The 13,243-nt window shown below is 48.6% G+C and overlaps 1 protein-coding gene across 1 annotated transcript in view; it reads right to left on the bottom strand.

The window, feature by feature from the left end:
- LOC138681636 (saccharopine dehydrogenase-like oxidoreductase) overlaps window positions 1–12,072 on the bottom strand; it is a 214,710-nt gene extending 202,638 nt beyond the window's left edge. The window contains exons 1-2 of the mRNA XM_069769311.1: window positions 11,482–12,072; window positions 8,204–8,313 (exon numbers count right to left, since the gene is read on the bottom strand). Of these exons, the coding sequence (XP_069625412.1) occupies window positions 8,204–8,313; window positions 11,482–11,680 (309 nt within the window). The 5' untranslated portion in view covers window positions 11,681–12,072. The remainder of the gene's footprint in view (window positions 1–8,203; window positions 8,314–11,481) is intronic.
- Window positions 12,073–13,243: the final 1,171 nt, after the last annotated feature.

Below are 13,243 nucleotides of genomic sequence, written 5' to 3'. Positions count from 1 at the left end.
TAAAGATGTTATGGTGGGCTTTCCTACGCCTGCCGGTTTGAGCGAATCTATGTCTCTAGCCATTCAGATTGATCGGCGTCTGCGCGAGCGCAAAGCTGTACACCATATGGCAGTGTCCTCTGAGCAGAGTCCTGAACCTATGCAATGTGATAGGATTTTGACTAGAACAGAACGACAGGAATTCAGACGTCAGAATAGGCTGTGTTTTTACTGTGGTGATTCTGCTCATGTTATCTCTGATTGCCCTAAGCGTACTAAGAGAGTCGCTAGGTCTGTTACCATTAGTACTATACAGCCTAAATTTCTCTTATCTGTGACCCTGATTTGCTCATTGTCGTCCTTTTCTGTCATGGCATTTGTGGATTCAGGCGCTGCCCTGAACTTAATGGACTTAGAATTCGCCAGGCGCTGTGGTTTTTCCTGGCAGCCTTTGCAGAGCCCTATTCCTTTGAGGGGTATTGATGCTACACCCTTGGCCAAGGATAAACCTCAGTACTGGACGCAGATGACTATGTACATGGCTCCTGCACATCAGGAAGATTGCCGTTTTCTGGTGTTGCATAACCTGCATGATGTTGTTGTACTGGGTTTTCCACGGTTACAGGAACATAATCCGGTGCTGGATTGGAAAACTATGTCGGTGACTAGTTGGGGTTGTCAAGGGGTACATAGTGACGTTCCTTTGATGTCAATTTCCTCTTCCCCCTCTTCTGAGGTCCCTGAGTTTTTGTCGGATTTCCAGGATGTATTTGATGAGCCCAAGTCCAGTTCCCTTCCACCGCACAGGGACTGTGATTGTGCTATTAACTTGATTCCTGGTTGCAAGTTCCCTAAGGGCCGACTTTTCAATCTGTCTGTGCCAGAGCATGCCGCCATGCGGAGTTATGTTAAGGAGTCTTTGGAGAAGGGGCATATTCGGCCCTCTTCGTCACCATTGGGAGCGGGTTTCTTTTTTGTTGCTAAGAAGGATGGCTCCTTGAGACCCTGTATTGATTATCGTCTTCTTAATAAGATCACGGTCAAATTCCAATACCCCTTGCCTTTGCTTACTGATTTGTTTGTTCAGATTAAGGGGGATAGTTGGTTTACCAAGATTGACCTCCGAGGGGCATATAATCTTGTTCGTATTAAACAGGGTGACGAATGGAAAACTGCATTTAATACGCCCGAAGGCCATTTTGAATACCTTGTGATGCCATTTGGGCTCTCTAATGCTCCATCTGTGTTCCAGTCTTTCATGCATGATATTTTCCGCAATTATCTTGATAAATTCATGGTCGTATATTTGGATGATATTTTGATTTTTTTCCGATGATTGGCAGTCTCATCTGAAGCAGGTCAGGATGGTGTTCCAGATCCTTCGTGATAATGCTTTGTTTGTGAAGGGCTCTAAGTGCCTATTCGGAGTTCAGAAGGTCTCTTTTTGGGGTTTTATTTTTTCTCCCTCGTCTATAGAAATGGATCCTGTTAAGGTCCAAGCTATTCATGACTGGATCCAACCCACATCTGTGAAGGGCCTTCAAAAATTTTTGGGCTTTGCTAATTTCTATCGCCGTTTCATTGCCAACTTTTCCAGTGTGGTTAAGCCCCTTACTGATTTGACGAAGAAAGGCGCTGATGTGACGAATTGGTCCTCTGAGGCTGTTGAGGCTTTTCAGGAGCTTAAACGCCGATTTACTTCTGCCCCTGTGTTGCGTCAGCCGGATGTTTCTCTTCCTTTTCAGGTTGAGGTCGACGCTTCTGAGATTGGGGCAGGGGCCGTTTTGTCTCAGAGGGAGTCTGATGGTTCTTTGATGAAACCGTGTGCTTTTTTTTCCAGAAAGTTTTCGCCTGCGGAACGCAATTATGATGTCGGCAATCGTGAGTTGTTTGCTATGAAGTGGGCGTTTGAGGAGTGGCGACATTGGCTTGAGGGAGCTAAGCACCGCGTTGTGGTCCTGACTGATCATAAGAATCTGATTTACCTCGAGTCGGCCAAGCGGCTGAATCCTAGACAGGCTCGATGTTCCCCGTTTTTCTCCCGTTTTGATTTTGTGGTCTCGTATCTTCCGGGATCTAAGAATGTTAAGGCTGATGCCCTCTCTAGGAGTTTTTCGCCTGATTCTCCTGGAGTCCTTGAGCCGGTTGGCATTCTTAAGGAAGGGGTGATTCTTTCTGCCATCTCCCCTGATTTGCGGCGGGTGCTTCAGGAATTTCAGGCTGATAGGCCTGACCGCTGTCCAGTGGGGAAGCTGTTTGTTCTTGATAGATGGACAAGTAAGGTAATTTCTGAGGTTTATTGTTCAGTGTTGGCTGGTCATCCTGGGATTTTTGGTACCAGAGATTTGGTTGCTAGGTCCTTTTGGTGGCCTTCCTTGTCGCGCGATGTCCGTGCTTTTGTGCAGTCCTGTGAGACTTGCGCCCGAGCCAAGCCTTGCTGTTCCCGCGCTAGTAGGTTGCTTTTGCCTTTGCCGGTCCCTGAGAGGCCCTGGACGCATATTTCCATGGATTTTATTTCGGATCTTCCTGTTTCCCAGAAGATGTCTGTTATCTGGGTTGTTTGTGACCGGTTCTCTAAAATGGTCCATCTGGTACCTTTGCCTAAGTTGCCTTCCTCCTCAGATCTGGTTCCAGTGTTTTTCCAGCATGTGGTTCGTTTGTATGGCATTCCGGAGAATATTGTGTCTGACAGAGGTTCTCAGTTTGTCTCTAGATTTTGGCGGGCCTTTTGTGCTAGGATGGGCATTGATTTGTCTTTCTCTTCGGCGTTTCATCCTCAGACTAATGGCCAAACGGAGCGAACTAATCAGACCTTGGAGACCTATTTGAGATGCTTTGTGTCTGCTGATCAGGATGATTGGGTGGCTTTCTTGCCGTTGGCCGAGTTTGCCCTTAATAATCGGGCTAGTTCGGCTACTTTGGTTTCACCTTTCTTTTGTAATTTTGGTTTTCATCCTCGTTTTTCTTCTGGGCAGGTTGAGCCTTCTGATTGTCCTGGTGTTGATTCTGTGGTGGACAGGCTGCAGCAGATTTGGACTCATGTGGTGGACAATTTGACGTTGTCTCAGGAAAAGGCTAAACGTTTTGCTAACCGCCGTCGGTGTGTTGGTCCCCGGCTTCGTGTGGGGGATTTGGTTTGGTTGTCTTCTCGTCATGTTCCTATGAAGGTTTCTTCCCCTAAGTTTAAGCCTCGGTTTATTGGTCCTTATAAAATTTCTGAAATTATTAATCCGGTGTCTTTTCGTTTGGCTCTTCCAGCCTCTTTTGCCATTCATAATGTTTTCCATAGATCTTTGTTGCGGAGATATGTGGTGCCCGTTGTTCCCTCTGTTGACCCTCCTGCCCCGCTGTTGGTTGAGGGAGAGTTGGAATATGATGTTGAGAAGATTTTGGATTCTCGTTTTTCGAGGCGGAGGCTTCAATATCTTGTCAAGTGGAAGGGTTATGGCCAAGAGGATAATTCTTGGGTTGTTGCCTCCGATGTCCATGCCACCGATTTGGTTCGTGCTTTTCACTTGGCTCGTCCTGATCGGCCTGGAGGCTCTGGTGAGGGTTCGGTGACCCCTCCTCAAGGGGGGGGTGCTGTTGTGAGTTCTGCTCTTGGGCTCCCTCTTGTGGTTTCTAGTGGTATGGCTGCTCCTTGGATTTTGCTGTCTTCAGCTGCTTCCACTGATCGTCTTTTCTGCTCAGCTATTTATGCCTGGCTCTTTCCTTCAGCCAGTGCCACTTGTAAATGGTTTCTGGTTGGATTCACATCTCTTTGGATTTCCCTGTTATCCTGACCAGTTCAGCAAAGCTAAGTTTTTACTTGCTCTTTTCTGTCCATAGATTGTGGACTTATCCGTTCTGTGCTTTCTATGTTTGTCCAGCTTATCAGTATGAATTAATTCTGTCTTGCTGGAAGCTCTGGGAAGCAGATTTACCCTCCACACCTTTAGTCAGGTGTGGAGATTTTTTGTAAACTCTGCGTGGATTTTTTGTAGTGTTTTATACTGACCGCACAGTATTCCATCCTGTCCTATTTAGCTAGACTGGCCTCCTGTGCTCATCCTGGTTTCATTCTGTGTATGTATTTTCCCTCTCCACTCACAGTCATTATTTGTGGGGGCTAATCTATCCTTTGGGGATTTTCTCTGAGGCAAGATAGTTTTCCTGCTTCTATCTTTAGGGGTAGTTAGCTCTTAGGCTGTGACGAGATGCCTAGGGAGAGTTAGGAGCATTCCACGGCTACTTCTAGTGTTGTGTGGAGCTTAGGGACTGCGGTCAGTACAGTTACCACTTCCTTCAGAGCTCGTTCCATGTTGCTCCTAGACCACCGTATCATAACACGTATCCACCGCTAATAGAGTGTGGATACTAGCGGTGGATACCGCATTTATCCCTAGTGTCCCGGCGTACTGACAGCTCTTTTAAGCCTCAGCGCCACCTATTATTCTGACTCACCGTCAGTTGACCAGCCTGGTTCTGTTTCTTCCCGGCTTGTTGCCTTTTTTTCCAGCATGTCTGATTGATGCAAATCCGACTATTCTATTGTTTTTGGGGCCATACAAGTATACAATTATACCTAGCACACTGATGAAGGTCCAGTATCGACCGAAATGTTTGTGATTTACTGTATGTAATAAATCCCCACTTTTTTGCATCACAACACCCTGGAGCATGTTAGAGTACATGTCCATGACTAGTCAATGGAGGAAAGATGAATTCCAATTCATAGCCTTCCAGGGTAGCAGAAAGGGTTATGGGGTATCTAAAGGTACCATTGCCAGATGGATCAGTTAGGCCATTAGCTTATCCTACTCTGAGTGGCGCTCCGGTTCCTGAAGGCATCAAGGCTCACTCCACCAGAGCTATGGCTACTTCCTGGGCAGAAAAGGCAGAAAAGGCAGAGGTATCAATTATCATATCTGTAAGGCCGCTACCTGGTCCTCACCGTCTACTTCCTTTAAGTACTACAGTGTTATGATCCGGTGACCTTGGAGCCGCACAAAACTTTCTCTGGAGTAGGTGGTAACTGTACTGACCGCAAATCCTGAACTAACACCGCAACTAGAAGTAGCCGTGGGGTGTGCCTAACAAACCCTAGACACCACGACACAGCCGGAGGACTAAATACCCCTATAGATGGAAATAGGAATTCTACCTTGCCTCAGAGCAGAACCCCAAAGGATAGGCAGCCCCCCACGAATATTGACTGTGAGTAGGAGAGGAAAAACACACGCAGGCAGAAAACAGGATTTAGCAAAAGAGGCCACTCTAGCTAAATAGGAAAGGATAGGACAGAATACTAAGCGGTCAGTATTAAAACCCTTCCAAAAATATCCACGGCAGATAATACAAAAAATTCCACCATCTAACTAAAGACGTGGAATGTATATCTGCAACTCCTGAGAATCCAACTAGACTGAGAAAATACTGACACAATCTAAGCTGGACAAGAAAAAACAAATGAATAGCACTGAATTATCAAGCACACAGCATGTGTGCCACAGAAACAAAACCCAACACTTATCTTTGCTGATTTGGCAGCAAGGCAGGAGGAACCAGACAGAGGTCCAACACCTCCCAACAACCATGGACAACTGGCAAGGACTAATGAATCCTGCACACCTAAATACCCCAGTCAGAACTGCAATCAGCAGATACACCTGACCAGGACTGCAACCTAGGGACAACTGCATTACCACCTACAACCACCGGAGGGAGCCCAAAAGCAGAATTCACAACAATACAGACTGAATCTGTCCTCCTCGGCTGACCTATCCTTTGGTAGAAGGGTGCTACAAGCGGTGGTTTCTCCCTAAGATGTTTTCATTTCTCAAAAAATCTCTCAGGTGTGCTGTCATGTGTGAAGGGAAAACACCAAGGTTACTTACCGGTAGCAGATTTTTATGGAACCCATGACAGAACCTGTATATTCCCTCCTCCTTCTCACCTCTTGGATGTGCACTATAGTTTGGGTGTTTATTGTTGATATAATGTGGTGTTTGTTTTCCGTGTAAACTAACCGGTGGAACTCTCATGCTCTGTAACCCAACTGAAGCGAGAGAGAGGTACCGCCCTTTTATTTCTGTAGGTTTCTTGTCCTGGCTGGGCAGATCCCTCTCTCAGGTGTGCTGTCATGGGTTCCGGAAAAAACAGCTACCGGTAAGTAACCTTGGTGTTTTCCTTTATAGGTTCCACTCCTGGCTTTGGAATACAAATACTGATGCAAAAAATACTGACGTGTGAATGAGGTCTTAAAATACATTGCTGTTCCATAGCTACAATGGTCCACTCTGTTGAAGAAACTGGATGTGTCATACCATGGCTACAGACAATTAGCCATATCATTCTCAAGCCATACATGCCAGTATCACCGCTGAGCCCAGTGATTGGCTACAGCAGTTACCTGAACTATGTACAATGACATCACTACTAAAGAACTAGTGGTACTGATATGAAAAGGGAGTTATGGCAAGGAATATAACAAGAAACTCCGCATATAGTTGTTGTCCTTACTAAAAAGCTCACACTTAGGGCACATTTACATTGCATGATTATCAGGAATGAGTGTTCCTATGAAGGCTCATTTTGGGATAATCATGCAGTGCAACCAGTTCGTCGATTGACCTACAAATGAGCAAAACTCTCATTCAGTGGTTGAAAGGGTTTTTGAAGGGAACCTGTCATGTGTTAATCTACAGGTAAATAGGGTTAAAATGCTGCCTGGCCACCTTACCAACAGCACAGCGAATGGGAGGAAATAACTTATATCCTTCTGGGTGCCATTTGCCTTCAGTCATCAGTCATAGGGGCAGTATAAGGAGCGGTTGCAGTCATTGCTCACCATACTGTGAGTGGTGGCTGTTATCACTCCATGGCAGTATGAAAGAAAGATCACACTGCAGTGTGTACAGGCAGAACGGTGTTGTGAATTCTGTGGTCAAGCTCCCTCCTGTGGTCATGAATGGTACTTCGGCTGGTTCTGTCCATGGGCTTCCTCTGGTGGTTGTGAGTGGGGCTGCGGCTTCTGAGTTTCCTTCCACAGGTGACGAAGTTAATTCGTTAGCTGGCTGCTCTATTTAACTCCACTTAGATCATTGCTCCATGCCACCTGTCAATGTTCCAGTATTGGTCTAGTTCACTCCTGGATCGTTCTTGTCACCTGTCTTCCCAGCAGAAGCTAAGTTCCTGCTTGTTTTTCTCTTGTTTGCTATTTTTCTGTCCAGCTTGCTATTTTGATTTTTGTCTTGCTTGCTGGAAGCTCTGGGACGCAGAGGGAGCGCCTCCGCACCGTGAGTCGGTGCGGAGGGTCCTTTTGCGCCCTCTGCGTGGTCTTTTTGTAGTTTTTTGTGCTGACCGCAAAGTTACCTTTCCTATCCTCAGTCTGTTCAGTAAGTCGGGCCTCACTTTGCTAAATCTATTTAATCTCTGTGTTTGTAATTTTCATCTTTACTCACAGTCATTATATGTGGGGGGCTGCCTTTTCCTTTGGGGAATTTCTCTGAGGCAAGGTAGGCTTTATTTTTCTATCTTCAGGGCTAGCTAGTTCCTTAGGGTGTGACGAGTTGCATAGGGAGCGTTAGGAGCAATCCACGGCTATTTCTAGTGTGTGTGATAGGATTAGGGATTGCGGTCAGCAGAGTTCCCACGTCTCAGAGCTCGTCCTATATTATTATTAACTATCAGGTCATTCCGTGTGCTCTTATCCACCAGGTCCATTATTGTCCTAACCACCAGGTCATAACAGAACGGCCTGTCAGTCAATGAGCCAGTAAGTGTTAACAGTCACTGCTTCTATACAAGGAGAAGTGACTGTAACTGCCCTGTGCTACCGAGTGGCTCCTGGGAGGTCACAATTTCATCTTCTCCCAGTAGACGAGCTTTCATTAAGGTGGCCGGACAACATTGTAACCTCATTAAAGCTATAGCTGATGGTAAATAGCATTTTGGCAAGACAGGTTCTCTTTAAGTTTGCTTATAGAGATCATCCTCCTCGGCTGCACACCCTCCTTTGCAAAAGGGCATGTGCTGTTGATAACAATGACACAGTTTAAGTGCACTGACCAATTTATCAATTAAGTGCACTGAACAATTTATCACTGATTATTCTGTGAGCATCAGCATCGCAGTTGGCCTGTCTAAACAAGCTAATAACCAACAGACATATAGCCGATCAGATGTCACATAGTATTCCATTTTTCCATGTAGTTTCCATTTGTCCTTTCAGTGTGATACTTACTGGTCCCACACAGTCCAGAACAACAGAGGCCTTCTTACACATCTCAGCGAGGGAGGCTTCATCACCAACATCGGAGATTAGAATGTCAATGGACTTCAGCTGGGGCTTTCCTACAGATGAATAATGGATAGAAGCAGTGACTGCGGTTAGTTCTACAATGGCTAAAAAACCCGGAACTGTTCTATAATACAGGCTGGCGGTGCGGAAGAAGACAAGCAATTAATGATACCGCTAAAGCCTCATTATACCACCTATAAGCCTTAGTCTAGAGCATGGGACCTTTACCATACAAGACTAAAAGTAATGGTAGCAGCGCGCTCCGTCAGATGCAGGATGTGGCTCTTCTCCTGCAGCACAGGCATTATACATACGGCTCTGCAGGTTCTCAGGTCCCCTAGATCTAAGGCTAGGTTCACATTTGCGGTTGAGTCCGCAGCGTTTCGTACACAACCGCAAACGCATGGCAAAACGCATGATAACGCTGCGTTTTTTTATCTGCATCAATTTACGCATGACGGATAAAAAAGCAACATTTACATGCGTTTTTTGCATGCGTTTGTTATGAAAAAAAATTTCAAGGAGAATTTCCTTGACACGCTCATGGGATTTCTGTATATAGACCCTTGTGCAAATGCAAGCGAACGCATGTCCTTGCGTTCCTATAGACTGTAATGCGTTTTTTTACGCACTCCTTCCGCAAGCATCCACATGCGTATGGCGGCGAAAATTTGACGCTAAAAAAAAATTCTAACATGGTGCGTCAACCGCGCTCAGCCGCACACCGACAAAATACGCATGCACCTGCCTCTACAATGTAAAAGCTAGGAAATCAAGACGAATGCTGACGTACGCGTCAGAAAAACTGTGGACACCACCGCAAATGTGAAACCAGCCTTACACCCTCTTAAATATGCAGGACCACACTGTCACTTCTGCCATCACCTCTCCAAGGAATGGATTGGGCATGCTGAATTTCATCAGGTGCCCCATGCCCACGATCTACAGTATCTAATGTGTGGTCAGCGAGTAGTCTGACTGCCCCTCCACATCGGCAGGTAATCGGAGCTGATGACGTTAGGTCTCTGTAGCATGGCGGGTGTGCTATACCTGCCGATGTGCAGACACGGCATCATCAGTGCCGCCTCCTCCCGATGCAGAAGAGGGCCGGGATGGACAACCCCATTAAATCCTACTGAGTTTCTCCTGCTCCATAAGCCGTGAAAGCTGCAGATTTTCTCCAGATCCACAGCCCAATCTGCATCGTAATCTGTGGCGGAAAAATATTCTACCAGTGGCCTAAACCCAAGATCGGGCACAAAGGCGGCAGACAACGCTGAACGGGTGAAATCCCGGGTGGAAGGTCGCAGCAGACACAGACCGGCAGCGTTTACCTCTGGAGACCAGGGATTGTGCGGACTGGGGGGTTTCAGCCTCACTAGTACCCGGAGACCCCCCTAATCCCATGATTGTGGGATACAAGGATAACGGGGGCATGACGGACGAGCGCCCCCTGCTCTGCAGATATAGAGGATATCCAGGGCAGAGCCTCGAGTGCAGCATGCCAAGCAGGACGCCCAGCCGGACAATGACTAGCGAGACCCCAATATGGCTGATTGTGGGATACAAGGATAATGGGGGGCATGACGGACGAGCGCCCCCTGCTCTGCAGATTTAGAGGATATCCAGGGCAGAGCCTCGAGTGCAGCATGCCAAGCAGGACGCCCAGCCGGACAATGACTAGCGAGACCCCAATATGGCTGATTGTGGGATACAAGGATAATGGGGGGCATGACGGCGAGCGGCCCCCTGCTCTGCAGATATAGAGGATATCCAGGGCAGAGCCTCGAGTGCAGCATGCCAAGCAGGACGCCCAGCCGGACAATGACTAGCGAGACCCCAATATGGCTGATTGTCGGATACAAGGATAACGGGGGGCATGACGGACGAGCGCCCCCTGCTCTGCAGATTTAGAGGATATCCAGGGCAGAGCCTCGAGTGCAGCATGCCAAGCAGGACGCCCAGCCGGACAATGACTAGCGAGACCCCAATATGGCTGATTGTGGGATACAAGGATAACGGGGGGCATGACGGCGAGCGGCCCCCTGCTCTGCAGATATAGAGGATATCCAGGGCAGAGCCTCGAGTGCAGCATGCCAAGCAGGACGCCCAGCCGGACAATGGCTAGCGAGACCCCAATATGGCTGATTGTGGGATACAAGGATAACGGGGGGCATGACGGACGAGCGCCCCCTGCTCTGCAGATATAGAGGATATCCAGGGCAGAGCCTCGAGTGCAGCATGCCAAGCAGGACGCCCAGCCGGACAATGACTAGCGAGACCCCAATATGGCTGATTGTGGGATACAAGGATAACGGGGGGCATGATGGCGAGCGGCCCCCTGCTCTGCAGATATAGAGGATATCCAGGGCAGAGCCTCGAGTGCAGCATGCCAAGCAGGACGCCCAGCCGGACAATGACTAGCGAGACCCCAATATGGCTGATTGTGGGATACAAGGATAACGGGGGGCATGACGGCGAGCGGCCCCCTGCTCTGCAGATATAGAGGATATCCAGGGCAGAGCCTCGAGTGCAGCATGCCAAGCAGGACGCCCAGCCGGACAATGACTAGCGAGACCCCAATATGGCTGATTGTGGGATACAAGGATAACGGGGGGCATGACGGACGAGCGGCCCCCTGCTCTGCAGATATAGAGGATATCCAGGGCAGAGCCTCGAGTGCAGCATGCCAAGCAGGACGCCCAGCCGGACAATGACTAGCGAGACCCCAATATGGCTCTGATTGTGGGATACAAGGATAACGGGGGGCATGACGGACGAGCGCCCCCTGCTCTGCAGATAGAGGATATCCAGGGCAGAGCCTCGAGTGCAGCATGCCAAGCAGGACGCCCAGCCGGACAATGACTAGCGAGACCCCAATATGGCTGATTGTGGGATACAAGGATAACGGGGGGCATGACGGCGAGCGGCCCCCTGCTCTGCAGATATAGAGGATATCCAGGGCAGAGCCTCGAGTGCAGCATGCCAAGCAGGACGCCCAGCCGGACAATGACTAGCGAGACCCCAATATGGCTCTGTGCGGGACCCTGTGACCTACGAGCACAGCTGGCTGCAACCTGTAGTTCTCCAGCATGGCATGCTGAGCCTTGTAGTCCCACACCAGCTGATTGTCAGCCACTTGAAGGAAGTTGTGCCCATTGCTGCCGTCAGAAGCAGCACCGGTCAGTGCGCCCCCCAGTGGCCGCCGTCCTGTCACTCACCCATCCTGTCCGCGGCCCAGCTCAGCACGTCCTCCAGCTTCTTCTTGCTCCGGCCGGCCACAGCCCAGCGCAGCTCTTGGCCTCTGTAGTCCTCGCCATCAGCCGCTCGGGCCACTTCCTCCACAACGAACTGCCCGGTGAAGCCGGAGGCCCCGAATACGACGATCTGGTACGGCCGGCTGGAGGCTCTGGACGCCATAGTGACTGCGCTGAGAGTGTGTGACTGACTGGTGCGGGCGGCAGCGCCAGATGGGCGAGGCTTTACCGGGCACGGCAGTGAGGGCAGGGCAGCTGTTCTGTGTCAGTGGCTGTAAACACGTGAGCAGACGGACGGGATTCATGTACACAAGCGATCCGTGTCACTGGCAAACGGAAGCAGCTGGTGAATGTCATGGGGCCGCCGGGGTCAGTTTAGTCCCTGTTCACACTGCATTGCTGTCTGACGGGTTCCCTCCGATTTCCCTGAAAACGGGACCGAACCGCAAGGCCACAGAATATAGTGACCCGAGCAGAGTGTGAATTCGCCCGTCTGTGGCTTTCTCTGAACGTGTCCGTTAGTGCAGACACTGCCCGTGGCCCTGTCCGTGGTTCATCTGAATCTCATTTTAACACATTGTTTACTTGCTATGTTTTTGCAGCGTTTTACGGAACTAAAAGTGAGTGAGATTTCGGCATTACTCATTCTTTCCTTGCAGATGTGAACCTTCAAAGTGTTTTTTTTTCCAAATCTGCTGGATGTCATTTCTTTCGGGTTTTTCATTTTTCAGCCATTCCAATGGACAGAAACAAATGCAAGTGACAGTACAGAAAGTGAATTGTGGAGACATGGGGGGGCAAAACCGCCTGGACCAAGGGTCGTCCCACCGAATGCCCTTTAATGTGGCTGTAATGCTACTCAGACAATATAGGGTGAGGGTAAGACTGAGTGGCAATGCTTTATTGAACCACAAAACAGGCAGATAACACACAGAACAGAACAGGAAAATGTACTCAAGATGGTGCACATTACAGAGTCTCACTCGTCTGCTAACTCGCCTCGCCGGGATAAGAGCTCCCAGGCCAATTACCCGACCTGTGGCACGCACATAGAGAAGAGGTAACGACAAGCATACGAAGTTGACAGTCCAGGTACAAGGGCCAGATGATCGGAGGGTCACAACCTGGCTTCGTCTTCCAGGGCTGACTATCCCACATGTGGTACACAGAGAGATGGTAGCGGCAAGCTTAGGAAGATGTTAGTCCATTCAGGGACAAGGCCAGTCGACCGGAGGGTCACAACCTGTCTTCTCCGAACATCTCCATGGAGCCAGGCGACCAGCAGATCTCAATCTTGGCTTTCTCCAGGCATATCCATGGTTCAGCGATGGTCAATGGAGCAAATCTGTATTTTTCCAATGGAGGCCGAGGTCCCCTAGATTGGCATCCTGTAGAATGATAAATCTATGTCCCTCGTGATAGAGCGATGGTGTCTTGTCTGCAATCTTGTAGAGTCCCTGGATGTCTTGGCTGAATCTCTGTCTGTCTCCACAGAGGCATTCGATATAGTTTTATAATTAACAAGTGTCCTTCATCCAGTATTCACAAATAAAAGGGGAAGAATGGAGATCTATTTGCATATTTTTTCCTCCTCTAAAAAGTCAACAAACTGTGGCCTAGACAATGTATAATTAGCATATCAGTAAACATCACTAGTCGTCAAGGATAACAACACAATATGTTACATCAAATGTCAAATTACAAGACAATATTACAGGCTTACACA

Source organism: Ranitomeya imitator, chromosome 5 (genome assembly GCF_032444005.1).
Source record: "Ranitomeya imitator isolate aRanImi1 chromosome 5, aRanImi1.pri, whole genome shotgun sequence".
In the NCBI taxonomy this organism is placed as follows: domain Eukaryota; kingdom Metazoa; phylum Chordata; class Amphibia; order Anura; family Dendrobatidae; genus Ranitomeya; species Ranitomeya imitator.
Note: the sequence above shows the minus strand (reverse complement) of the source record. Positions and strands in the feature narration are given on the sequence as shown.